The 26,288-nt window shown below is 49.4% G+C and overlaps 13 protein-coding genes and 1 non-coding gene across 14 annotated transcripts in view; 8 read left to right on the plus strand and 6 right to left on the minus strand.

The window, feature by feature from the left end:
* Window positions 1–910: 910 nt before the first annotated feature.
* Window positions 911–2,119, plus strand: UREG_05750 (uncharacterized protein; the record flags this gene model as incomplete). The annotated part of the gene is made up of 2 exons (XM_002585015.1): window positions 911–1,066; window positions 1,127–2,119. The coding sequence occupies 2 exons, from the start codon at window positions 911–913 to the stop codon at window positions 2,117–2,119; spliced, it is 1,149 nt and encodes a 382-aa protein (XP_002585061.1).
* A 657-nt stretch (window positions 2,120–2,776) lies between these two features.
* On the plus strand, window positions 2,777–3,298 carry UREG_05751 (uncharacterized protein; the record flags this gene model as incomplete). The annotated part of the gene is made up of 1 exon (XM_002585016.1): window positions 2,777–3,298. The coding sequence occupies one exon, from the start codon at window positions 2,777–2,779 to the stop codon at window positions 3,296–3,298; it is 522 nt and encodes a 173-aa protein (XP_002585062.1).
* Window positions 3,299–3,921: 623 nt separating this feature from the next.
* Window positions 3,922–4,909, minus strand: UREG_05752 (uncharacterized protein; the record flags this gene model as incomplete). The annotated part of the gene is made up of 2 exons (XM_002585017.1): window positions 3,922–4,481; window positions 4,735–4,909. The coding sequence occupies 2 exons, from the start codon at window positions 4,907–4,909 to the stop codon at window positions 3,922–3,924; spliced, it is 735 nt and encodes a 244-aa protein (XP_002585063.1).
* A 781-nt stretch (window positions 4,910–5,690) lies between these two features.
* UREG_05753 (uncharacterized protein) lies at window positions 5,691–7,235 on the plus strand (the record flags this gene model as incomplete). The annotated part of the gene is made up of 3 exons (XM_002585018.1): window positions 5,691–5,881; window positions 5,936–6,095; window positions 6,159–7,235. 3 exons carry the CDS (start codon window positions 5,691–5,693, stop codon window positions 7,233–7,235), a joined length of 1,428 nt encoding a protein of 475 aa, XP_002585064.1.
* A 252-nt stretch (window positions 7,236–7,487) lies between these two features.
* UREG_05754 (uncharacterized protein) lies at window positions 7,488–8,751 on the minus strand (the record flags this gene model as incomplete). The annotated part of the gene is made up of 2 exons (XM_002585019.1): window positions 7,488–8,563; window positions 8,631–8,751. 2 exons carry the CDS (start codon window positions 8,749–8,751, stop codon window positions 7,488–7,490), a joined length of 1,197 nt encoding a protein of 398 aa, XP_002585065.1.
* A 424-nt stretch (window positions 8,752–9,175) lies between these two features.
* UREG_08020 lies at window positions 9,176–9,249 on the minus strand. The gene has a single exon. It is a non-coding gene; the product is annotated as a tRNA-Arg (tRNA).
* Window positions 9,250–9,821: 572 nt separating this feature from the next.
* UREG_05755 (uncharacterized protein) lies at window positions 9,822–11,966 on the plus strand (the record flags this gene model as incomplete). The annotated part of the gene is made up of 1 exon (XM_002585020.1): window positions 9,822–11,966. The coding sequence occupies one exon, from the start codon at window positions 9,822–9,824 to the stop codon at window positions 11,964–11,966; it is 2,145 nt and encodes a 714-aa protein (XP_002585066.1).
* Window positions 11,967–12,338: 372 nt separating this feature from the next.
* UREG_05756 (ribosome biogenesis ATPase RIX7) lies at window positions 12,339–14,668 on the minus strand (the record flags this gene model as incomplete). The annotated part of the gene is made up of 3 exons (XM_002585021.1): window positions 12,339–14,258; window positions 14,313–14,561; window positions 14,612–14,668. The coding sequence occupies 3 exons, from the start codon at window positions 14,666–14,668 to the stop codon at window positions 12,339–12,341; spliced, it is 2,226 nt and encodes a 741-aa protein (XP_002585067.1).
* Window positions 14,669–14,958: 290 nt separating this feature from the next.
* UREG_05757 (uncharacterized protein) lies at window positions 14,959–15,772 on the plus strand (the record flags this gene model as incomplete). The annotated part of the gene is made up of 3 exons (XM_002585022.1): window positions 14,959–15,002; window positions 15,123–15,486; window positions 15,545–15,772. The coding sequence occupies 3 exons, from the start codon at window positions 14,959–14,961 to the stop codon at window positions 15,770–15,772; spliced, it is 636 nt and encodes a 211-aa protein (XP_002585068.1).
* A 187-nt stretch (window positions 15,773–15,959) lies between these two features.
* UREG_05758 (uncharacterized protein) lies at window positions 15,960–16,966 on the minus strand (the record flags this gene model as incomplete). Its single annotated transcript, XM_002585023.1, has 3 exons — window positions 15,960–16,079; window positions 16,280–16,559; window positions 16,707–16,966. The coding sequence occupies 3 exons, from the start codon at window positions 16,964–16,966 to the stop codon at window positions 15,960–15,962; spliced, it is 660 nt and encodes a 219-aa protein (XP_002585069.1).
* A 290-nt stretch (window positions 16,967–17,256) lies between these two features.
* On the minus strand, window positions 17,257–19,413 carry UREG_05759 (uncharacterized protein; the record flags this gene model as incomplete). The annotated part of the gene is made up of 3 exons (XM_002585024.1): window positions 17,257–17,391; window positions 17,453–19,102; window positions 19,189–19,413. 3 exons carry the CDS (start codon window positions 19,411–19,413, stop codon window positions 17,257–17,259), a joined length of 2,010 nt encoding a protein of 669 aa, XP_002585070.1.
* Window positions 19,414–20,260: 847 nt separating this feature from the next.
* UREG_05760 (uncharacterized protein) lies at window positions 20,261–21,334 on the plus strand (the record flags this gene model as incomplete). Its single annotated transcript, XM_002585025.1, has 2 exons — window positions 20,261–20,519; window positions 20,580–21,334. 2 exons carry the CDS (start codon window positions 20,261–20,263, stop codon window positions 21,332–21,334), a joined length of 1,014 nt encoding a protein of 337 aa, XP_002585071.1.
* Window positions 21,335–22,319: 985 nt separating this feature from the next.
* Window positions 22,320–22,879, plus strand: UREG_05761 (uncharacterized protein; the record flags this gene model as incomplete). Its single annotated transcript, XM_002585026.1, has 2 exons — window positions 22,320–22,672; window positions 22,747–22,879. 2 exons carry the CDS (start codon window positions 22,320–22,322, stop codon window positions 22,877–22,879), a joined length of 486 nt encoding a protein of 161 aa, XP_002585072.1.
* Window positions 22,880–25,277: 2,398 nt separating this feature from the next.
* UREG_05762 (ptc2 protein) overlaps window positions 25,278–26,288 on the plus strand; it is a gene marked incomplete at both ends in the record, with an annotated part of 1,899 nt that continues 888 nt past the window's right edge. Inside the window, 5 exons of the mRNA XM_002585027.1 lie at window positions 25,278–25,313; window positions 25,537–25,855; window positions 25,919–25,992; window positions 26,063–26,093; window positions 26,214–26,262. Coding sequence (XP_002585073.1) covers window positions 25,278–25,313; window positions 25,537–25,855; window positions 25,919–25,992; window positions 26,063–26,093; window positions 26,214–26,262 — 509 coding nt within the window. The remainder of the gene's footprint in view (window positions 25,314–25,536; window positions 25,856–25,918; window positions 25,993–26,062; window positions 26,094–26,213; window positions 26,263–26,288) is intronic.

The raw sequence follows: 26,288 nt of genomic DNA on the forward strand, positions 1-26,288 counted from the left end.
AATATAATATCAGACTAGATGCAAGAATAGAAGAAGAAGAATCTAATAAACTGTCATACTAGATAAATCTAATTTAAAAATACTAAATATGATGAAGAAAAGAGGGGTCTGGAGTGATTGTGCAATATATACTCTCTTGCTCTACTAATGGCAGTTGTCTGAAGAATCTGATCACATGTTCTCAAGTCTGATGCTTCTTTACCACTCTGCACCAGACTCTAACATTCAGATAATATAACAAGCAAATCTATAAGCTTCTGAGCTCATAACTATCAGACAAATACTATAAGTGAAGCAAGATGCAGAATCCTAGTCAAATGTAGAGATGCCTGAAATAAAACAGAACTTGTTTGATTGATCTATGTACTGGTGTTAAGACCAGCTATATATAGGTATTTCTAAATTACCTAAGCTATCAGATTTGTGTGTTAAACACTAAGAAGAAAGATAAGTAAGAGCTGACAAATCAATGAATGAAAAGTATCTGACCATCCGGTACATCGGAACATGGTCTTAACTCAATGTATCCACTATACGTCCGATACAATCACTTTGAAACTGTTCTCGAACCCGGAGTACTAAGAGCTAATGCAAGTACTCATCAATTACTTGTTCTAGCCATTCTGCTCGAGCAGCAGGGCTCCCGCGACGCTCCAGAAACACCAGGATACAACATGGCGCAGCCCGGTATTAATTGCAGCCTTCCGTATGTAGAGCCAAGGGAACCAAGGCTTAGACGCTCTCTGTTTTTCTACCTCTCAGAACACTGATAGGCAGGTCCTATATCACGTGACCCACACACTGCTTGGCCCTTCTCTGAGCGAAGGTTTTGACCCGTCAAGGCTACTTTCAACAGCCTTGCTTAGCGCGCAGAGCCTCCACTTTCACACAATTAAGCCCCACTGCTGCCATGCCTTCCCACAATGCCAGCCATGATTACTATGCGGTCCTTGAAGTCCCACAAACGGCAGATCTTAACAAGATAAAGTCAAGTTACAGGACCATAGCCATGGTTACGCACCCTGATAAGAACAGTAATCCAGATGCAACAGCCAAATTTCAGCTGGTACCCTAGTTCTGTATCACTTCCACGTTCTAGTGCTCGTCTAACTTGCAATTTCTTTAGCTTCATGAAGCTTATTCAACCTTAATCGATCCCATTCAACGCAAGTTGTACGATGCTCAGTACCGCGCTAAATTTGGCAGCGGGGCACCGCCTGCAACCAACTCCACAAGAAGGAGCGGTCCAAACGAACAGGGTTCGGGGCATGAGAAACAACCAGGTGCAGAGCTCGAAACGCGGCTTCGGCATCTTAACGCCCAGCGAACCAGGCTGGAGGACGACATGCGCCGACGGAAGGCAGCGTTGAACAAACTGCAATCCGAAATAGCTTGTCTACAAGCAGATATAAAGACTAGGGAGCAAGCTGGAAAAGGGACATGGTGGGGTTTCTTCACTTCAATTCTTTTTGGAGGGGCCACCGAGACCGACGACATAGAAAGGCAGCGAGACCTTGAACGACTTCAACGAATAGCAGCACGGACTGTCAAAGAAAATATGTTGGAGCGCGAGAAGGCTGGTATCCGAACAGTTGAAACTTCCCTTCAAAGTGCGAAAGATACGATTTTGTCGGTTGAGCAAGATATCCGGAAGCTGAGGCTCGAGGAGGAAGAAGCCAGGAGGAAGGCACATCAAGAGCGTGTTTACCGAGAGGCCAGGTCTAGGATGGCAGAAATGAGAAAGAAGGTTGAGCAAGAAGAGCGAGCTCGACAAGCAAGGGATGAAGAAATTCGGAATGAAAAAGAAGCCCGAGAACGTGAAGCAAGAGCTAGAATGGAAAGAGATGCAAAGAAATGGGCTCGGATGGCGAGTGGGGATACGGAGCATACGAAGGGACCATGCGCCCATCGATCTTGGTGGGATAAAATTGACCAGGGCTCTGTTTGTAGCCACTGTTCAATAGCCACGCGGCGTTTTGCGTTCAAATGTCCGGATTGTGGTATCATGGCATGTGCAACCTGTCGCAGAACTTTAAAGGGGCCAAGATCATATGCATCGAGTAAAAGACACAAGAAACATAAACACCAACAACAAAGAGCAGCCAAGCCGAACAATTGATCACTGAGGACAGCAACTCTTTGACCCACAGCACTTGTGACACATATAGTTTCCATGCATATTAGTCAGCATACCTTAGCTAGTTATACAGTTCCTGGTCTCCAGACCATCCGAGGAATACCATACTTTTCACTATGTAACATGAGGGATGGACACTCAAAGGACTATGTTTTAATTGTGGAAAGCCCGGCCATATGGCCGGAAGTTGCAAATTCATCCGTGCCAGGTTTATGGAGACGTTCAAGACTATGGCCAATCTCATCTAGCTTATTTGAAGCTCCTTGCTTCGGCGACGCTCAGCATAGCCAAGATAGGAGACAGAATGAGCTGAAAATGTAGTGTAGAAGTGCAGTGTCAAATTTTTGATAGCCTGCAACTATCCTATTTAGACTTGAGTGGCCTGTTTTCCCTGCGGCTTCAAGAATTCTGTAACTTAACTAACTAATAAAGTACACTGCTTTCAATCTGAATGGATTCCCCATAAACTTGACTTCTTGGTCGCGCGGTCCAAACCCTCAGATTGCCCCCAGCTACTTGAATCAAATCATCAGAATCACAACCTCACTTTATTAATAGTTTAAGAATATAAAAGAATCTTTCTCACTATTCTTTCTTCTTTCTTTCAATATTCTCATCATAAGAATTTAATTGCCAAAAATGTCCTCCGAATCCCTCCCCATTACCCCCACCGCATTCGCCGCCGCCCTCAAGGACCTCACCATCCCCTCTCTATACGCCAAAGTCTCCGAACTCCGCAACTCCATCTCCCACCTCGAACGGTCCAACGCCGAGCTGAAACAGTTCCTCGACTCCACTCCAGGCGGCGACGCAGTCTGCGAAGAGGCCGTGGGCGAGAATGAAGAGGTTATCAAACGGATGTTGAGCCGCGTCGACCTTGTCAAGGCTGAGGTGGAAGCGCGGGGTCAGTCGTGGATTGAGCTCAACGGCACAGATCCGCGAGGGGAAACGAATGATATGGAGATTAGTGCTGCTGCTGAGGATGCGGAGCCTACTGCTGGTTCTCCGGCTATTCAGGGGAGCGGTGAATCGTTGGTATCTGGTCAGGCTGCGGATCAACCGACTGAGCGAAACGGGACGCTGCGTCAACGCTCGACAGCAACGCCCACAGAAGAAAGGGAGCGGCAAGGGGATGATGAACCGGAAGGGATATATCTCTGAGCTACTGGGCCTTGTTAAGATGGTGGCGGATATATAAGAACCGAATAAACTTGTCGTGCGCTCTGTGAAGGAGCAGGCGGTTTCGCGTCGATATGGTTGCGATGCTAAAGAAGCCGGGGCTTTGCGCGCCGTGTTTAAAGCTTCATTGTCTACGACTGCTGTATCAACCTCATACCGATGAAGAGGATATGATCCATAAGAATCTCAAGGAACGGCCGTAGCTCATTAGATGAAGTGAAGATACCCCAAGGACTTCGAAACGAATGCGGGGAAGCGGCCCGAGACTAGCGCATTGTGTATCATTTCTATAGGATATCCCTATAGCTAGAAGATAAACTATTTCGTGGCTGTAGTTGACATAGCAGCATGGAGATGGACAGAGAAATCAAGTAAATACCATGGAGCATGGCCCATTTGCCCACAGTGACAGAACAACACCGTAATTAAATGCATGCGTGACCTTCATCCACTGGAGCGTCTTTTTTTGTAGACCCTGATTCAACTAAGCGCTATAACGCCCAGGAACAAAACATAGCAAAGACAGATCATTCAGTTGGTAGTCATGAAGAAACCTGCAAAGACGAAACGCCCGTCGCATCGTAAGTAATCAATTCGTGGCATGCTTATCCTTGAGAAGTAGTCGACGAAGGAGCGGGCTGTTGCGCCCAGTGACCCGCAAGAGCCTCCGGCGGAATCTTCTCTTGCGTGATATAAATATTAATCAACGGCTCCATGGGCTCCATCTCTTTATCGGCGACTAGCTTGTAGTATTTTGCAACCGTCACGAAATGGACGAAGCACATATTCAAAACCTCATGTTTGTTGATATGCCAGAACGGATTCTCCCAATGGGCGTGATATAAATGCGCGTAACAGCGAAACATTTGTTTCATGATACCCTGGCAGTCCTTGTAGAAAGTTGGTGGAAACCCGCTGGATTTTCCGATCCAATCTTGGCCAGCCGCTCCAGTAGGACTGGTACCGTTATTTGAGATTGGCGGATTGGCGGGAGGAGGACCAGACAAGCCGCCAGGTGCATTGGCGGACTCGGCAAGGGCAAAGGTGATAGGAGCGGCGGACACTTGTTCGGTGGGAAACATGACAGGGTCGTGTATCTTGCTCACAATCCATTTTTCAACGCGGTTGATGAATTTGGGGGCCGATATTCTAGCTGCTTTCCCGTCTACAAGCCAGGTATATGTGAGGCTATCAAAGCAAGCAAGGTGAGTATAGGATCCACCAGTATCACGGCTGACGGGGCGACATACTTCCCAGCAGACATGGTTGGGCAAGTCAGCTCGTTACATATCGGAAGTCCGGTATGGATGTTAACCTCCTGAACCACTTGCAGCATGCCATGGAGAAGGCGGTTCTGTTCCACGACTTTCTTCACGTTAGAGTATTGGTGGGGATAAGGCTTGCTGGCGGGGACATACTCTGATGAGCCAGCCACTCCCCGAGCTCGACATTCTTTGGGCAAGCACAAAGAGTCAAGAAATTGCCCTTAACATTGAGCGGCGCGTATTTCTCTTGGAAGAAGTATTTGACAGTTTGGCGCTCATTCGAAGTGCTGTCCGCGCCGAGCGGGGAGCCCGACGAAGAGTTCGTCATCGAGGCCTGATTCGAGGCATACGCAGCCGGCTGTTGATTTGAGTGGCCTGAACCACTTTTGGGGGGATTGTTATTGTTATTGTTGTTGTTGTTATTCTTGTTCCCACCCCTACCGAATCCCTGACGGCTAAACGGGGGAGATTAGCGGTTTCAGCAGAAATCAGGAGCAGATGAAAAGGACGAGGAGACACGAAAGAATAGGGAAAAGGACCCATTTCATCGGGGGAAGATTTTCAGATAAGGATGCCCAAAATAACAATAGCAACAATTAGAGGAGGGACAGTGAGGGACAACATACACGCTCTGGAAGAACGTCGCCATGGTCGAGATCAAAGCCACTACGGGACTGCAAGATGGAGCGAGACGACACTCCGGGCCTGCTCAGCCTCCAGCAACAGCAAAATAGACAGATGGAAGAAAGCGAGTGAATGCCAGAAGATGGTCCATGGGGAAGCGAGGGTTGAGTGGAGGGCCAGCCAGCTCACAGGGGAAGTAAACGCCGGCACGGATCAACCATCGCCGGTGTCTGCGCTAGGAGCATTCTGGATTAGCGTGGCTGGCGGTGCGGGAAGAAGCGTGCAGGCGGTTTATCAATGCGCGATTGAACATTGAACAGCGGGAGCAGAGCTTGAAGGAGAATTGCTTCTGCTTTACTCGGCGCATGGACTGTGAATTTGCCTTTGCTTCCTCGCTGCGTCTGTTCACTTGCACCTCTCTTCTTCACCCAATTTCACGCCCAATCTCCCCTAATCGCCCAAGAGCTCGGATTTCAGAATAGACAATGTCTTCAGGCGGCAATAGCCCGCAACATCTGTCCAAGGACAGCGGTGACGATGTCAGAGACACTATTGAGAACGAGTCTTTGCCGGGCGACAACACTCCACCGTCGCTAGAGGAGGACAAAGCTGATTTGGACAACGACGATGCCGATCTCTTCGGCTCTGGCTCTGAAGGAGGAGAGGATGAAAACGAGTGTGTAGCATCCAGTCCACGCAAATCGAATCGTGTGCACTAATCCTCTCGCAGTCATCGTCGCCGCAATCTCGACGATGAGGAATTGGACTCTGGAGACGATCAGGACCGTTGGGATCGTCGTGGGTCGATGGAGGACGAAGGTGCTGAAATGCTCAATATTATGGACCTCAGCTTAGGTCGCACTGCGGAGCCAGAGTCTACAGATGGGCAGGTTGGTTCTCCCACTCGCGTGCAATTTTGTGGACTCGCTCGCTAACTTGTGGATTGCTTCTAGATCTACACCCTAAACATGCCTAATTTCCTCTCTATCGAATCCGAAGATTTCAATCCGGAGACATATGTTGCACCGCCGTTTTCATCAGCTTCGACTTCTCTTTGCTGGCGTTATGACCCCAAGGATGGGGAGACCATCCAGTCCAATGCACGGATCATTCGTTGGTCAGACGGTTCCTTGACACTTCAACTCGCCTCAAACCCCACAGAGCAATACCGGATGTCTCTAAAGCCACTTGCACGATCAAATACATCTACGAAGCTTAATGATTACGACTCAGAACTGGACTCTCATGTCTACTTGGGGGCTGCTGCAGAAGCCTCATCCGTTATCCGTCTTACTTCGCATCTCACTGGACAACTTGCCATTCTTCCCACCACTATCGAGACAGATGATGCTGTTCAAAGACTACAAGAATCTCTAGCGGCTGCGACTAGAACCAGCGGAAAGAATCCAGACGGTACGGTGGCTATGATCGACGTCAAAGTTGACCCGGAACTCGCCAAGAAGCAGGCAGAGCAAGCCGAGCGCGAGAAACTCCGCGAAGCCCGAAGACGACAACTTGCTGCAGATCGCGATCTGGATCGCGGGAGGCGCGTTGGTCTGCCCGGGAGAACTGGAGGAGCTGGTCTCACAATCGCCGGCTTGGAAGGCGATGATACGCTCGCCGCACGCGGACGTGGTGGCAAGAAACCCAAGCGTAGGACCAACCGTCGCGGAGAGATTTATTCGGATGACGAGGATGAGTACGGTCGTAGAGGCCGGACTCGTGAAGACGAATATGATGAGGATGATGGTTTCCTAGTTCGCAGCGACGAGGAGGTCGAGATCGAAGAGGATGAGGGAGACGAGGAAGAAATCCTTGACGAAGATGATAACCTTGAAGCTGAGGGCGAGACCGATGACGAGATTGTCGCTCCATCTAAAATGACCACTCGCGACAAGGACAAGTCGCCGAAACGAGCCCTGGACGAGGATGAAACTGCGGCCGCCGTCGAGACTGAAGGAGCCAAGGCCGGCTCGCCTCCTGCAAGGAAGAAGAATAGATACGTCGTGGAGTCCGAAGATGACGAATAAATATTTCGGTCTTGCGATCCATTGGCTTACCCATCCTTAGAAACTTTGTCCCTTGCATTTTTCTTTATGTATAACAGCTTTTCAACCGTTCATGGGATGGAGCCGCGGGCGTTCATAGCGATGATTCCTCAGTCTTTGATAAGGTGCTTGGACTTGGACGATTGTCACATATGCATGGAAATTGAAAACTAGTTTCATTTTTGACGAATTTTCCCCCATTCCAGCCTTCTATAAATCATAAGTCGATGCCAATTATTCCTCATCAAAATTAAACCGTGCGATAACCAGCCTTGCGCTCCCCACAACCCTCATACAAAAATAATCCTGTTCATCACCATGCCCAGACTGAGGCTGACCGCCCGCAGCCATTGCATCTGCCGCAAGCGCCTCATGCCGTTTTCGCTGCCTCTCCTCCAGGTCTTCAATCAAAGAGAGCAGGCTCGGCGTTTCAAGGCATTGAGTCTGGGCAGCGTGGACAATCGGCGGCACACTGCTTCCAATCACAGCATGTTTGACGACGCCCCGTAACCAGCTTTTCCAGTGTTGCTGGCGTAACTCTGGGTCCGTGGGCAGTGAGGCAATATATGAAAGGTCAACGCACTCTTTTCCTAGGAGCTCAGGATCTTTGCCGGAGACAAGGAACCATCCGTCGGCGGTCACGTTTAGAAGCGTACCTAAGAGCATAAGGTTTTGCATTGACGTGTTGAAGGCCTTGGGACATATCTGACAGTGGATCACGGATTTCGCGGTGCGGGCTGCATTGTATAATGTTGTTAATGAGTGGACTGACAGCGGGAAGGACGACAGAGTCGATATAGAACTGAGACATAAATAGAGGTACGAGAGACAGGAGCACTGGTTCGTTGTATGAGTGGAAGGCGCGGGAAAACTGGTATCTATGGCATGATACTCTGGAGACTGAAGCAAAACTGAAGTGTTTATTTGCGAGTAGTCCGGATCTTGCGGCTTCCACTCTGATATCTGCTCTGGCGGAAGGGCTTCATACTCGAATATCGGCCCATTCGTCACAAATGGCCCGGCTTTCAAGTCATATTGATCCTTCATAAAGGACTTGTAGATCGCAGGACACATGTTAGAAGCCTCCAGCGCGGCCACCGGGTCTGGGATGCCCTCGAAAATCGGCAACAGATCCGTGATCGCACCCTCATCCGGAGTCTGGATTGATACCGACTGTTTGCTCTCATCAACCCGCTTTCTTTTAGGAGGCCGTCCCATTTGCTTCTGGATGGAATAATGACAAAACAGTGACTGTCGCACACAGCGGCTACATCCTGTCGGCTCTCCCGAGCATTTTAATTTGCGCTGTCCTAGAATCAAACGTGTTGGCACGCCGCAGAAACACGCCGACGCATGGTCAAAATCCAACTGACTTACTGCACTCATCGCAAGCCGCGTGCCGTTTTGGCGCATCGCCCGCCCCATGTGTTTTGGAACTTGGATGCGACAGTGCCATATTGAACCAGGACGCAGCAGCGCTGGTGGGATTGGCAGCCATTGTACGGAGTAGCAGCGGGGCAGCAAAGCGCAGCCTAGTCCCTCAGATAACGAAATAGAAACTCGTCAAAACGACCGCGGGGCGAACTGCAAACATCAACTCAGGACAACCATCACACCGCTTTCGTCCTCCTCTTTCTTCGCTATTGAGTCTTCTTCGTCATCCTCAGCTTCATTCAGCTACCTTGAGGCCCGATAGCTGACTAACGCATGTATTGAACCTGGAGAAATTATTAGCCGTAGCCCGTTGATTACCAAGTTTCAAACCTAACCAACTAATAGTTCAGGCGTCACAAGAGAATTGTGCTGCTATCTGTTTGAACTGGCTTCTGCAGAAAAAAAAAAAGATCTCAAGTCAGATATACACGAATTTGCATACATTACGGATAATTAGAGAAATCCAGTGGCAAAAAACTATGATGAAACGACCACGGTGCGATTCGAACGCACAAATCTTTGGTGCCGAAAACCAACGCCTTAACCATTAGGCCACGCGGCCTGCTGAGTGCTACTGATATTAAAATCAATAATAGTTGAAGTTGGACCTCTCCAGAGTGGTCAGCAGCTCTGAGAGAATAGAACTATTCAAGAGAACCTGAAGCGCACACAACAGGTCGCCCGAGGGGGAAGGGTCGCAGGGATTGATCTTATATTTTGCGGGCCCGGAGCCATAGTTAGTTACGCGGAGTATTATCTATCCCTGCTTTGAAATTCCAAACATGTAACTTTTAGAAGGGGAATCCCAAGCCACCCAGGGACAGTTGTAGCTCTGAAAGATTGCACCCGTACACCAAAGTGGTGCTCCCACCCTAAGCTGAGCCCAAGTAGTAGCCCCATTCATCAAGGTGTGGGTTTGGAATCAGAATGACTCTATTGAAACTCCTCGTACGGAGTACATAGAATGAGGACGTTAAGATACATCTATCTGACTAAGCATCGCATCAATGATGATCCGATGCCCGTCGGCTTTTTGATCCTCCGAACTCCGTTGACGTTCAAAAAAAAAGTCGAAGATTGCGAGAATGAAGACGACGGCAGTGCTGAAGCGGTTGCAGCCCCAATTGGTTCAGTATGGATAGGTCAAAGGGCTCGAAGAAGCGCAAGGCGATAACTAAGGATATCGACGAGGATCCAAGCGTTGTTTCTGGAAATGAATACGAACTCGAAGCTCTCGATAGGAACGATTCTGACGACTCCGACGACGCGAGCGACTCGGAAATCGAGTTGATTCCTGATTTCAGCAGTGATGAGGGAGAAGACTATAATGAAATCGACAGTGATGAAATTCCGTCCGATACGGAGCCAAACCAAAGTGCAAAAAATGGAATCAATCTCTCTAGGATCGAGGACAGAAGTGATGAATTTACAGAGGATGATGAGCCGAATTTCCGGATCGAAAAAGATGCCAATGGCAATGACCGCTATATCTACCCTGAGATCAACCCCGATGACAATTCGGAATATTCAGAAGTCGACGAGGAGGCGAATGTGATCGGAGACATCCCGTTATCCTTTTACGATCAGTACCCTCATATCGGCTACAATATCAATGGAAAGAGAATTATGCGACCTGCTAAGGGCCAAGCTTTGGATGCCCTCCTGGATAGCATTGAAATTCCAAAGGGTTGGACTGGATTGACCGACCCTTCCACCGGGAAGCCATTAGAACTATCTCAGGATGAGCTGGAGCTTTTGCGGAAATTCCAGATGAATGAAGTTACGCAAGATGGTTATGACCCCTACCAGCCGACCATTGAGTATTTCACCAGCAAACAGGAGATTATGCCCTTGAGCGCGGCTCCAGAACCAAAACGAAGGTTTGTGCCTTCAAAGCATGAGGCGAAGCGGGTGATGAAGCTCGTCAAGGCAATTAGGGAGGGCAGGATCCTTCCGTATAAACCCCCGGAAGAAGCAGATGAATCCCAAGAGGGGGTCCAGACATACGACCTCTGGGCTAACGAGGCTCCACGACCGGATCACCCAATGAACATTCCGGCTCCGAAATTGCCCCCGCCAGGGTACGATGAGAGTTACCATCCGCCGCCGGAGTATCTGCCAGATAAGAAAGAAAAAGAAGAATGGGAGAACCAAGATGAAGAGGATCGAGAAAAGGAATATCTTCCAAGAGATTATAGTGCTTTGCGAAAGGTACCGGGATACGACAGGTTTGTTAAGGAAAAATTCGAGCGCTGTCTCGACTTGTATTTGGCGCCTAGAGTCCGCCGGAGCAAGTTGAATATTGATCCAGAGTCTCTTCTGCCCAAACTACCGAGTCCCGAAGAGCTTAAACCGTTTCCAACAACATGTTCTACATTATTCAAAGGCCATCGTGGTCGCGTTCGAAGCTTGGAAATTGACCCAACCGGAGTTTGGCTAGCCACTGGTGGCGACGATGGTACGATTCGTGTTTGGGAGCTTCTCACGGGTCGGCAACTCTGGAGCGCAGAGATAAGCGACGAGGATGCCGTCAATGTTGTGCGCTGGCGACCAGGGAAAGAAGTTGTCATGCTAGCAGCATCAGCCGGTGACAGTATCTACCTGGCAGTCCCAGAAATCCTTAATCCGGAGCTTGAATCTGCCAGTCTTGAGGCGCTGGATGCTGGTTGGGGCTATGCTGCCTCCGCAGCCACCGGCCCAAGTAGCACAAAGAAAACATCCTCACTGCAATGGACTCGCCCTTCATCAGCACTCGCAGACTCCGGTGTATATGCGGTGATCCCCCTCGGTTACATCGCCAAATCGTTATCTTGGCATCGTCGGGGAGATTACTTTGTTACCGTTTGCCCTGGCACATCTACCCCCGCCTCTCTCGCTATAGCCATTCACACATTGTCGAAACATCTTACGCAATACCCTTTCCGTCGACGCCTCAAAGGTGGCGGCTCGCCTCAAGTTGCACACTTCCACCCTTCGAAGCCCATCCTCTTCGTTGCCAATCAGCGCTCCATCCGTGCATATGATCTCTCGCGCCAGACCCTTGTCAAGATCCTCCGTCCAGGCGCCCGGTGGATTTCCTCTTTCGATATTTCATCCGACTTTCCTCCTCCACTTCCGGCGGTGATAATCTTTATCGGTTGGGCTCCTACGACAGACGGTTGCTCTGGCATGATCTCCATCTTTCTGATCGTCCCTATAAGACCCCTTCGATATCATCAAAAAGGCTATTCGACAAGTCAAATTCCACCCACACTATCCTCTTTTTGCGGACTCGAGTGACGATGGCTCTTTGCAAATTTTCCATGGAAGCGTGACGGGCGACTTACTTAGTAATGCTAATATTGTGCCGCTGAAAGTACTAAAAGGACACAAAATCACAGGTGACTTGGGAGTGTTGGACCTTGACTGGCATCCAAGGGAAGCCTGGTGTGTTAGTGCTGGGGCGGATGGAACGTGCCGGTTATGGATGTAGCGTGTTCAATAGCTGTTCTTTTATACTTGTCAATTCAAGGCCGGCGCACGGTGCTACATTCTTTCTGCTCTATTTCCTCCAGATACCATATCTAAAATGAAAAGTACCAATACGATATTCCAAAAGCATCTAAATGGGTATATCCCCGTTCTTGAACCTCTATGTACAGCCATCATCAGCTATTGCGCAGCAGTTCCACCTCCCCAGTCTCTCCTTAGCCTATCATACTTTTTCATATCCGTAACACTTGGCCTGATCTCTTTCTTTGCAACGGCAAAATCCTCCGCCTTAATCGTATCACGTCTTTTAATCGCCGCGTAACCCGCACGACGAAGTAGAGACCCCAAGTCCGCTCCACTGAAGCCCTCACACGACCGTACAAGTGTCTCGATTTCAGGCGTGACCTCAACGGTCAAGTTGCGAACCAAGGTGCGAAGGATATCGACTCGTTCAGTTTCATTAGGTAAATTAACGAAAAGTAGAGTCTCGAGACGACCAGGCCGCAACATCGCCGGGTCGATGATATCAGGCCTATTGGTGGCTGCGATGACATATATTCCCTGCCTGGCACTACCAAGCCCGTCGAGCTCGGTGAGTAGGGTGTTTACCACACGTGCAGACGCTTCTGATAGTGTATCATCGCGTCGAGGTACAAGAGCATCAAGCTCGTCAAAAAATATAACGCACGGGATAGACGACCGGGCACGAACAAAAACTTGGCGAACAGCCCGTTCTGACTCACCAACATATTTGTTGAGAAGCTCAGGGCCCTTGACACTGATGAAGTTGGCACGAGATTCATTCGCGACGGCTTTTGCCAGTAGTGTCTTACCGCAGCCGGGAGGACCCCAGAGCAAAACTCCAGTGGGTGCTGATATCCCGACCTGAGCATAAATTTCAGGCGTTCGGATAGGGTCCACGATCGCGGTGACAAGTTCCTCTCGCACGCCGCCAAGTGCGCCCACGTCAGCCCAAGTGGTATCGGGTATCGTAGCAAAACCTTCACGCTTTGAGGAAGGCTGGATTTTGGGGAGTGCTGCAAAGAAGTCCTCATTAGAGACGTGCACGGTTTGGGACTCCGTGTCCGGAGGTGTCTCCCGGGCACGCTTGATTAGACGACGCAGCTCCAAGATTTTCGGACTTATGTTATTATGAGGCTCTTCGATGTCCATCTCTTCATCCCCTAATGCCTTTAGGTGTTCCAGATACCTTTTGATAGCAGCCGTTCCCGCTGTAGACACCAGATCATTCAAATCAGCGCCAACAAATCCAGGGGTTCTTTTGGCAAGCAGCGCGAAATCCAGATCATTGGCAAGGTTCATATTTCTTGTTAATGTGCGTAGGATCTGTTCTCTGACAGGCTCACTGGGAACACTAAGGTTAATCTCCTTATCAAAGCGGCCGCCTCTCCTCAAAGCCGGATCAAGGCTATCTGGACGATTTGTTGCCGCTAACACAATCACTGGCTTCCCATCTGTCTTTTCTAAAGCCAAATCGTCCATACAAGTGAGTAGCTGCGCAACAATTCTCTTTTCCATCTCCCGCTGCGCACTTTCTCGCTTAGGAGTAATGGCGTCAATTTCGTCGATGAAGACAAGACAGGGGGCTGCCCTTTTCGCTTCATCAAAGTGCTCCCGAAGGGCCTTCTCTGACTCGCCGGACATTCCGGATACAATCGATGGAGCAGATATAGAAATAAATGGGACACCCAATTCCGCTGCAAATGCATTGGCAATCAATGTCTTTCCACAGCCTGGAGGCCCATGGAGCAGGACACCCCGGGGAGGCTGCACTTTGGATGATGAATACACCTGTGGCCTAGTCATCGGCAGCACTATCAGGTCCTCCAGGTCCTGAATCACATCGTCCACACCGCCCAAATCTGCGAGACTCACATGAGTGGGCGGAGACCGGTCAATAGAGCTTTCCGCCTTGCGTCGTTTTGATATTGACTCCCCACCGGCTTGGCGTCTTTTACTCGCAGTCACAGGCATTGATGAAGAGGATTCAGCGGCGCCATCCGGCTTTTTTGGCGTTGGAATCGGTTTTGACTGGCTGCTCCACATTCCCACGATGCTCTTGTTCACGCCATTCAGGGCCTACAAAAAACATCAGCGGATGCAACATTCTCAAAAAGGATCCGACTGGCATACCGGAAGCTGTTGCTTTTCCACCAATCCTTCAAAGTCTCCGTCCAACGATTCAGATTCGTCATCGTCGGCAGCATCGGCCTTCACAACGTCCAAAACCCGCTCAATACTGTCTTCCAGCAACTTTTTCGGTCTGCGATTCAAACTGGAATTGGATCTCTTAATCTGATCGTAAATTGTAGGTACACTAAGTCGTAGATCGGACCCCTCGGATTGCTGTTCATCGACGAGCTTGCGGATTATTTGGTAGACCTGTGACAGCCGTTAAATCTCCGGGCCTTAGTTCTCACCAATGGACTCACTTCTTTGTCGATACCATGCCCAAGACTGTGTCTGCCTCCGAGGCCCCTAGGTGGCATTTTGTACTCAGAGCAAGCGCCCGCTTCCCTCTTCCGCCGTGACTCTCTCTTCGATTGATATTTCGTCGTAATTTTCGGGTATCGATGCTCGGTAACTTTGTATTGATGCCGGATTATCTTCATGCCGCGTTCCAAAGTTACCGATTATGTCATCAGTGTCGTTATCGATAAGCAGCAACTACCGTAATGTCAATACAGTCTGATGAGTTGGTCATCGATTCACTGCGAGCCTCGAAAGCAGCTCCTTGAACTGGAAGATGCACGTTTGAACTGCTAGAGATGCTAGTAAAATGGGAAACGCTTCTAGCTCGCAAAAAATATCTGCGCAAGACAGGTATGTGCAATCGCTAATTGCATCAACACTTGCGCCCCAGCCAGACCACTTTGAACCCCTTTATCGCCCTTCTCTAAGAGACAAGCATTCCCCTTAATGCTTACTTTGATTCCGTATCAGGGCGATTCTCGATCTAAAAATCCAGCGAGATAAACTTCAACAATACCAGAAGCGCATAACGGTCCTAACAGACCGCGAAACCAGTATCGCCCGGGAATGTCTCGCTCGCGGTGATCGGCCGCGCGCACTTCTAGCTCTACGACGAAAGAAATATCAAGAGTCGTTACTTGCCAAAACGGATGCACAGCTCGACCAGCTTGAGAAGCTGACGGGGAATGTGGAGTTCGCGCTGGTCCAAAAAGATGTTTTGTTTGGATTGAACCAGGGCACCAAAGTGCTGCAAGCTATCCATAAAGAAATGGGAGGTCTTGAGGCAGTAGAAAAGATGATGGGCGAGAGCGAGGAGGCTAGAGCATATCAGGAGGTTGGTTGCTTTTAGGCCCAATTTCCCCTGTTCCCAATTAGGTACTAATATTCTTTAGGAAATAACCCTCATGCTTAGTGGGCAAATGTCGAATCAGGATGAAGACGAGGTAGAAGACGAATTAGAGGAGCTTCAGCGTGAAGTCGGCGGCAGCGCGAAGCTCCCAGATGTTCCCACATCAGCACTGCCAGAAGAGGGAGCACGGACTCCCGCAACTAGGGCTACGCAGCGTGCCCGTGAAAGGGCAAGAGCACAAGCGGAGAGTGCAGTTCCTATGGCAGCTTGATGTCATGATCTCACTGTTACCATTGGTCGTGGTTTTGCGCGACATCCATACGTCGCGATACATCTTATATGCGTTGCCATTTAAAGAACGAGTTCTTTGATGACTCTGGTCCGCATCTACTACATTCCTATGGAAATATACTTATCATATATTGTCGTTTTAATTGGATCAATTGTAATTGTTTTCGCTAGAGATCTCGCTCAGCGGAAAAGGTATGCGATGACACGTTGAAAGCTCCGCTATCATACAAAGGATGAGTTCCTTGACGCCTGTCCATCATAAACTTGCCGTGGGATATAGAAGTTTCCTGTTCTTAAAGCCAGCCTTTAATCAATATTATCAGCAGATATCAACTACCCTCCTACTGTCCGATTGTCCTTCCAACCCCTTCGCCCACGCCTTGAATGATGACATGGTCCTTCGGGTTCGCTGCAGCTTCATACAGCACCGTAACGGGTTACAATATTGAGGGCCATGAAATGCCCCTTGAAACCAAATATATCCCACCTTGGTCACTTCCTCGTCCCCGTCGCTCCAGTTGTCTTCGAAAAATAATGTGACGGAAGTCGTGGTGTTCCACTGGGCCCGATTTAATGGAATCTCGAGGACGTCAGCATCCGATCCGGTGAGGGTCTGAGGAACAGTGAGGGTTTGGGTAGCCTGAAGGTCGCTGGCGGTGGAAAAGTCAAGATCGGGGCGGTTGCGGAAGAGCTTAATGGTTTTCGGAGCGGAAGGAGTGGGCGCAGCGTAGAACAGGAGGGCGTGGAGTTTGACTTGGCCGGTAAATCTAGATTGATATCGAATTAGTTAACCCTGGGCCTCTTGCATCAAAATCTGCGCAGATTCGCGCTGTTGTACTGAGATATCGATGGAGGGGTAAAGATCGCGGGGTAGAGCTGAGTCGCAATAGCCAAAGAGACACAGTGGAACGTACGGAATGTACATCAACAATTGCTCATCCACATCGCTCTCCAACTCTGGGCTTTCATCTAGGCGCTGGGCCCATGTCTTCTTGACGATGGCAGCGCCGGCTTTGTGCTCGGATTCGTTGAGGGTTACGATCCCATCGAAATCGATCTGTTTGTATAAAAGCGACTGGAATGTGGGCGTCAGGTCATCGTTATGGTCGTGATCATGGTCATGACCGTGATTGTGGCCGTCGTGACCGTCATGATGATGGTGATGATGCGACATCCCTTCTAAAGCTGTGATTTCTCGTGAATAACAAGAGTGGGAGTGTGTGGGTTGGTTGCAACAATGATGGGAAGTAAATGAGCGATCTCAACAAGGAAGGTCTGCTAAGAAATTCGAGCTTCTTGTGGATAAACCAATTAAGTATATTGTGTTGCCTTGACTTCATTCTCTTGTTTATATTGCGTGAACTAGCTGTTTAGGCGACGCAATCGGCATCAGCTTACAACCGTAAGAAAATGCAACAAGTTTGTTAAGTCTATTCCTCAGTCCATCCGAGCATTTAAGCCAGCTTATTCTTTCACTCGATAATAGTCTGAGGCATATTCCAGAAGCCATGACTTCTCGACTTTTGTAACATCCCGAATAAACGTCTTGCTGGCTGTCTGCAAGATCTCATGGAAAATCACCCAGTCCGCTTTTCGATTCTATTCACCGATGGTTAGTACCAATAACTATAGGATATAGTGTTTCTTGCACATCGCTTACAAACATCAGTGAACTTGGATGCGCATGAAGTGTGATTCCTCCACTTATGGTTCTGAAAGTGCCATCGGGTTGCATTCTCGCGGCATGGGCAAAGTACCCGGTGGTCAAACATCGTTGAATCTGTTCGGCAGTGGTAGATGCCTGAGACCGATGCGACGAGAGCGTTTCGTTGACTTCGATGCCGAACCGTTCCAAATATCTCTTTAGTTGCGCACGATTACTGACAGCTTTGAGCATTGACTTATAGTTCAATGAATTCTCCCTGCACCACCTCGAATCTTTTTTGCCTTTCGTAACGAACGCTTGATACACGTTCAGATATGTTAAGTGATCCCCTTCTTCGGCAGCAAATTTCCTCCGGGCAGACTCCAACGCCTTCTTTTCATCATCTTGTTGATACCACACGGAGCCTTGAAGGCTTGTCATAGCCGCAATAGATAGCATCTCACTGAGGCATCCAAATGACGAGGCGTTCAATAGAACCTTCGACATCATAGGCTCTACTGAGAGTTCCGCCATGCGCATTCCCAGTGGCTTTGTTAATTTTGCATAGTCGTCCAGAGCTCCCAACGAGTAAAGTAGCTCAAGTGCTCGAATAACTAGCTCCGCTGGGGGTGCGCTAAAGAAGTCGAATCGAACAATGTTATCGATTCCCAAAGCTTTCAACTGAAGAATAACAGGGGCAAGATTCGACCTCTGGATTTCGGGAACAGATGTTTCTGGCAGAGATTCGTATGATTGCTCGGTATACAGACGAAAGCACTTTCCTGGTTTTGTTCTACCCGCACGGCCGGCCCGCTGAGTTGCAGATGCTTTTGAAATGGGCACTGCCGTGAGAGTGTCGATTCCAGTATTCGGGTCGTAGGCGCGAAGCTTCGCATACCCACAATCAATAACGTAAACAATCCCTTCAATGGTCACGGATGCTTCAGCAATATTGGTGGAAACGATAACTTTGCGGGTGTTCTCAGGAGCAGGCTCAAAAACATAAAGCTGTTGTTCTGTAGTCAGCCCAGCATATAATGGTAGCGGCTGTAATCCCTGGGAGTGAGGAGGCAAAGTAGCCGCATACTCCGAGATCTTCTGGATTGCAAGGTCAATTTCCTCTCTGCCAGTCAGAAATAATAAAATGTCCCCGGAAGTCTCCTCTGCGTGAATGTCGAACACTGTCTTGACAGCCCTCTCAACATAGTCTTCTGTCGGGTTTTCCAGAAAGAGGCTATCAACAGGATACATTCTTCCTTCAAGACTAACTATCCTTCCCACCTTACCACCCATATCGCTGCTATTCCCTGAATCAACCTGGTCTCCTGCGAAGAACTGTAGGAATTCCTTTGCCTGGAGAGTCGCACTGCTGACAATAATCCGTAATTCCGGCCTTTTTTTCATCACTTTTTTGAGCACTCCTAGAAGAATGTCAGTGCTCAGGGAGCGCTCATGGGCTTCGTCAACCATGATCACAGAGTAACGAGATAGCAACGGGTCCACAAGAGCTTCCCGCAGCAGAAGGCCATCCGTCAAGAATTTAACCCGAGTTGCGGCAGACGTTACGTCCTCGAATCGAATTGAATATCCAACTTCCTGGCCCACGTTACACCTCATTTCTTCCGCAACTCGCGCTGCAACCGTCGTTGCAGCCACTCTGCGAGGCTAAATACATATTAGCAAACGACTCACACGGAAAGGCCAAAAGAGGTATCCCGAGAGCGGTTAAAATAACTCGGCAACGAACGCACCTGAGTGACCGCAATCTGCTTCCCATCTGCGCACCATCCTGCTTGATCAAGAAACTGGGGCAATTGGGTAGACTTTCCGCTACCGGTTTGGCCCACTACTATCGTTACAGGGTAGTTTTCCACCACATAGAGCAAGCTTTTGCGATGCCGTGCAATAGGCAGAAGTGCTGGAGGTTTATACCGCGACGCAACGAAGCCCGCCGAAAGGTCAGAATCGGCGGCCATCTGAGCAGCTTGAAATCCTCGCGGGCCAGTCCAATAGGGTATACCGTTGGATATTCATATTGAATCGGCCATGGCCGACAACACTCAGCAACCACACATATACTCCGTAGTAAATTTAAATATCAATCTTCAATGAAGCTATCAAAATGACGCCAATGAGCGACGGGGTGAAATATTACATAAACATTACGGGAAAACTATTCCCCGCCAGCTCTAATCGCTTATTAATAGACTATGGCTACCCCAGCCTCAGAATGGCGTCACTCGAGTTTGAGCCACAGGAAACTTCGTATTGCAAACACCGCCAGCACCACCAGATCAGTCGTCAAGCAAAGACCTCTGAATTGTTGTCGCAGTTGAGAGGAATCGGCGCATTTACTAGGAATTTGACCTTTTTTTTTATTCTTCGGCACTTTTCTTTGAAGTCGATTTACGACGATGGCTGACGGGGCCAAGGTACGAGGAGTTCGTGTTGAATGCTGCCTGCTGCCGAATCTGTGCTGACCCGTCTTTCAAAGAACACTGACAAACCGGAGTCACCGACCACAGCTCGTCCACTTGACTTTGACGACGAGCCTATGGAAACTGGGGTAACGTCGACAGCACCGGCCTCTAGAACTCCAACCGGTGGTGCCCCTCCACCAAAACCCCCGCGACCGCTCAGCCCCTTGCAAGAGGCCGAGAACACGCTGAAAGAAGCGTTTCCGGGTATTGAAGCGACTGTAGTGAGAGCTGTTGTGGTTGCGAGCGGTGGTAACGTCGACAGAGCTTTCCATGCCTTGCTTGGTGCGCACCGCCCGCCCTTTTGGTTCGCTCTGCCAGTGGACTCATTTCAGAATCTACAGGAATGTCCGATCCGGATGCACAAGTTGAACTTCCTCCTATGAAACCACCTCGTCCTTCAACGACATCGACCACCCAAATACAGCTTGAACAAGATGAGATATACGCTCGTCAGCTTGCGGAGCATTATAACAATGCAGAGCAGACTCGCAGATATCCTCAGTCTTCCGGGGACCACGAACCGCACTTGCCACAACGACGCAAAGAAACTGGTTTAAAGCCGAATGAATTATACGACGATCGAGAACACAGCTTTATCGATGGTATGAAACGAATGGGCTGCGCATTGATTGCAGATATGGAGGCTAACGCAAACTTTTAAGACGATCTTCCAATAATAAAAGAGAACCTCCGCAAAGGCTTCCTGGAAACTCAAACAAGAGTCAATAACTGGGTTCAAAATTTAAAGAAAAAGCTCGACGGGGAAGAATCGGAAGACGAGTACTACCAACAAACCCAGCAGGGCCAGCAGGGCCAGCAATATGGCCAGGGATTTCCAGAGACACAAAGCTACCGACCTAGAAGAAGTGGCGAGGCTCGCCGCAGTGCCGACCGCGAGCGATATGACGCGGATCCTCAAGTTTTGAGTGACGATTTTGCGACATTAGAATTAAGAGATAATGAGGGTAAAACAGGCCGGCAGCCTACATTTGAGGTGTCTAAACTGACAAGTGAAGTAGCTACCCTCCCGAACCGTCCACCTCGCCCTACCGCAAATCCGGATTTGTTCAAACCCAAGTCTCCCTCTCCAGACCGCCGGAAGGTTTCGTTTCAAGAAGGCCCACCTGAGGAAATCACCGGGCCTTACTCCTCCCGCCAAGGCACACAAAGTCGTAGTGCTCAGTCATTGGGGAAAGCAAGCAAATGGCAACCTTTAGCAGCGGTGGAACCATCTCCTGTCGCAGACCATGATCCTTTCAGCCTTGGAGATACGGACGATGAGAAGGAGGTGAAAAAGTCGGATGCAAAGCCAGATGATGCTGAGAAGGCAACCAAAGCTACTACAGAAGCTACGGAGAGCGACATAGGGCCCAGCGGAACCGATAAGAAATCTGATAAGGCACCGGAAAGTTCGTAGTCTTTTGACACCACCGATCACGCTTATATATTTGAGTTGGAATTTAACTATGGTGGGCTTTGTTTTCACGTCCCAGCAAGCGCAAAGTCAGTTTCAGTTTGCTTGATTATATACGTGCATGTTCATTCATCAGTTGTATGATAATAACACTGGTTGCAATGAATAAATCCAGCTTGGGATAAGAATCTTAACACAACATCATACATCCATAGATCGTAAGAACCCATCCAACGTAATAGATAGCCGCCGGAACTCCACTAACGCCATTCTGTAAAGATAGAAGTCGAATCACTCCGGTAAAGCTCAAGCGTTCCCCTCTACTTGGTGTCGGTTGGACTCCTTTCGAAGCTCCTTGATCACCGTCTGTTACCGGAACAAATACCAGATTAGTTCACATTTATTCTTTTCCATCATTATCTCGAACAGATCGCATCAAGAGAAAGCACGGCCTAATAGGGTTTTCGGCATTTAACCAGGCCCAGGGGAGACTCACGGCCAGTGCCTCAGGATTGACACCATTTTCGATCAGAGAGACACATAGAGATAACTCGGTGCGGTCCAAATGCGTATTCTTGATTGTTTTGTCCATCAGCATAACCGACTTATTCATGGGAAATATCAATACATCTTGACGTACCAGGAGAGTAGATATCTCATGCAGAATGTCGATGACCTCCCGGGCTGCTTGGCGCTTTTCGTCCTGTTGTGACGGCATTGGAGATCCAGGAACACATGCAGTCCTTTGTGGAAATGTAGGACTGAAATACGGGTATCTTTAGACTCCAAAACGAATGGGCTGAGCTTTTGGAGTGCGATTGCGTGTTGATGAGGAATGAAGCGAGACGCGACCCACCGTCCAGCAAACGTTCCTGAAGATCACGACCAGCTGAGAAACTTCCACAACACAAAACTTCCCCTCGAACTCTCAATCACGATTCACCGCCTCAAAGATTGAACTCAATTGAACCGTACAAAGCCTTGTCTAATGACACAACAAACAGTGCCTCCGCAGCTCGTCATAGGCGATATCCACACACTCCCCCAAAAGGACGCCACCGCCATCATTGAGCGTATCACGCGCCTCGAAAAGCGCACATTCCCGCCGTCTGAAGCATTCGAATTCCCTGTGGAATTGTGGAAGAAAAGGCCTAATACCAGAGTGATATACGCAAAGCCTGCAGAGATATCCCGTCCGGCGCCAACAGGGCCAAAATCCCGGGCTAATAAGGATGCTACTCTGACTGAAAATACAACCAACGTGATCGCCTATGCGGTCTACGTTCGCATGAAGGGCACTGCGCTTCTGCATAAATTATGTGTCGCGGAACCGCATCGCGGGTGCGGTGTGGGCGCACAAATGATGGCATATGTTGAGCAAAGATTGCGGGCGGGAGGGCTGCCAGAGTGTGCAGTTTGTGGGTTGACGAGAATAGGACGGCTGCGCGGAGACTATATGCACGCTGTGGATTTGCGGAGAAGGAGAAGGTTGAAAATTACTATGGAAATGGAAGGACTGGCATCAAGATGACGCTGGAGCTTGGATAATCGGATCGTCCGTCACGTTTGATTATATATATACTCAACATCTGTTCTCTGCCTCGATTATCATCGCCGTGTCTAGCCTGCTCCAAACTCCGATTCTCAAGAGAACGGGGATGAATTCGAGGCAGCAGCTCAGATACTCAACCAACTCAGTCAGAATGGAAGCATTGCTGCAAAGAAGCTTTGCAGAATTGAGGCTATCAATGCAATACTTGAGAGTCTTAGGGTTGGGAACGGGAGGTTTGGGTCTGACCAGCAGCTTGCTGCCACTTTAACTGCGATTCATGGTGAGTAGGAATAGCGCGAGGGGTTAGGATGCCAATGGCAAAGCGTATATCAACTTCAACTCCTGTCAGGTTTGTGCCTCAGCCAGCCACTGCGGTGATAAAAATATGTATGTGTGCACATACATCCACATACATACAAACAATTGCCCATGTCTGGAATTTAGCATCCAGGAAGCAAAGCAGGAGGACACAGGAGGCACTTTCAACGGAGGGCTCCATCATACGGGGAAGAAAGTTTAACTACTCGTCGATGATGATATAAACGACGCCATTGTCCTGAAACAATCGCGTTCGAGAAACGTACGTAGCTAATATAGTTTGTACCCTTCCATACATTATCTCTGGAGATTGCCTTGTGGTAAAGGTTTTGTATGGTTCTCGTCATCTACTCCTCTAGATGAACTCTTCAAGTAGTATCTGAAGAATTAAGTTTAGTTACCCGACTGCAGAGCTGTCTGAAATGAAATTGAAATGAATTTTATCTCATCGGTAGAGAAGAGTGCCAACACAGTCCGCAAGCCTCAACGGCATTAGGCACTGAGAGAATGAAAGGGTAAATAAGCACTTCTAGAGTAGGTAGAAGTGATTGTTGCGAATTCCTCTCTGGAATAGGCCAAGATGGCCCTAGACGCCTTTGGTAGTAAGGATCACCGACGCAACTTGTCTCACGGGACAATCAGGTAAACGCAATATTGTAACATAAATAATGGTAGGAACCGACCAAAGTAGCTCCATGAGCTGCAGGAATAGATTGACAAGCTCAGTGCAGTTGGATTGAGCCCAATTCGGTGCCTCCAACACCAATTCCTTGGTTATTGATATCAAGCCAACCCCTGCCAGGTTGACGAAACAGCGGTTGGTTAGAGTCGCCACAGTGTGCTCAAAGCCGGAAATTGAGTCTAAAATGCCGAAACAAGGTTTGTTAAGCCCTGTGAATAAACTGTTAGGGATCCGAAGCCTTGACCAACTCCAGGTTGGATATGTGTACCTTGGTGTGTATCGGGACGTAGAGGGGCGAGAGTGTCCGGTTTAGTGAAGTTAGTTAGCGCCCTTGGGGATGAAAAATTTTCACCTGGTCCCGTGGCGCAGAGGATGATCCAGATTGCAGCCTGTCAAGCTCAGGAGCGCCGTGCAACTGGCCGCTTGGGGGACGCGATCATCATTGGGCCAAAGCGAGCAGACTTGCAGCGGGGAAGAGGGCTGTCAAGGCTAGTCTCATGCGTTTTGTTTTGCGTCAAGGCAAGGCGTTTTTCAACAGGCACGGTTTCGACGACGGCGCTCCCTCCTCAGTCTGGCTTTTGATATGTAACTATGTAACCGTGTGCAGGACATCGGGTGTGTCCAGATCCACTGCCAGCGATGGGGACAAGTCACAGTCATTACCCCAAACGCGATCTGAGCTTAATCTCGAGTCTCCAGCTTGTTTTGCATGGCGTGGTGTGAAGAAACCAGAGGGCCACGAGCCGTGGTGCAGCAGCGCAGTGGTTGCGACGCCTGGATCTCGCACTTCACCAGCAGCGCGTAGTCCGTCGTAGATGAAGAGTATCGCTATCGCTGCTCGGGTCTGTCTAGGGAGCATAAATTAGGCTTTTTGCGGTGGTCATGGGCATGGCGGCGTCCAAACTAAACTCCCACGGCAGGCCGTAAGATCTTTGCGTGAAGCTTTTTTCGTCATTTCTCGCATCGAACTTCCAACACGCGACCTCCATCTCCAACACCCCTGGCCTTTGACCGTCCAAAGCACAATTCAAGGAGCGAAGTCGTTTAGTCCCTGGAAGCAGCAGCAGACGGGCCCAGCAGCAGTCCCGGCACCACTCTCGTAGCCGCCTGGATCGCCCCAGGCTGCTCCCGCCGAACAGCCCACTTTGGATCTTCCATCTCACACTCTGCCTCTGCCCCCATCCACCGACACCACCTCTGCTTCAAAACTCTGCCAGAACAACACATCCGCCGCGTCCTCACGCAACTCTTGCTTCTGCATCCGATCGCGTCTCCCGCCCGCTCAATCACTCTCCTCTCCGTTGTGTTGTTCTCCCCCTCAATCGAGTTTGCAAGCCGACACCTGCAACCCACACCACAAACAAATCCAGCCTGAACTCACCAACACCTGAAGCATGGGACAGACTTTAAGTGAACCGGTGGTTGAGAAGGTAAGCTGCGTTCTGTCTGCCCGTCGTTACAAGAACAACTGAAAGAAAGTCGCTTGTTGTGTCCTTCGGCTTCAGAGGGACGACTAAGCGGGGCTGATGTGCGGCTTTGCACTGTGGCCGGTTTTGGTTGTTCTCCTCTGCTTGTTTCAACTACAGCCCATGGCATTTGTTGTTGATGATGATAATGATATGGAACATCACTGACGCGTTGGCTTCTTGACAGATCTCCGAGGAAGGATGTGACGAGTGCGTGATCTACGGCCTCTCTGCCATGCAGGGATGGCGCGTCAGCATGGAGGATGCCCATTCTGCTGTGCTTGACCTTCAAGGCGCATATCTAAACAAAGACAATCATGCAACGAACCCCAGCAAACGTATGGCTTTCTTTGGCGTCTTCGACGGGCATGGCGGGGAGCAGATGGCTTTGTATGCAGGGCAGAACGTGTCAAGGATTGTTGCAGCGCAGGAGGCGTTTGCTCGCGGTGACATAGAACAAGCCCTGAAAGACGGGTTTCTGGCAACCGACCGAGCTGTTCTGGAGGGTGAGCCCCATTGTCCATGCGCATATGCAAACTTGAGCTGACTAGGTGTGACTGGCTTCTTAGACCCCAAACACGAAGAAGAAGTCTCTGGCTGTACCGCGGCTGTCGCTATTGTCTCAAACGATAAAATCAGAGTTGTACGTGCTCTCCTGATCGCCTGCCACCTCTGTCATTGACAACAAGGGCTAACCACTAACATGCTTGCAGGCCAATGCTGGTGACTCCCGGTCTGTTTTGGGTGTGAAAGGACGTGCGAAGCCACTCTTCCTTTGACCATAAGCCTCAGAATGAAGGTGTGTTGCTCCCTTGTGGATTTACGGCCAATATCTTCTTGGTTCTTTTCTTAACATTCAAGTAGTGAAAAAGCAAGAATCAGCGCTGCTGGTGGTTTCGTCGACTTTGGCCGTGTCAATGGCAATCTCGCCCTATCCCG

This window comes from Uncinocarpus reesii, genomic scaffold (assembly GCF_000003515.1).
Source record: "Uncinocarpus reesii 1704 scaffold_3 genomic scaffold, whole genome shotgun sequence".
In the NCBI taxonomy this organism is placed as follows: Eukaryota; Fungi; Ascomycota; class Eurotiomycetes; order Onygenales; family Onygenaceae; genus Uncinocarpus; species Uncinocarpus reesii.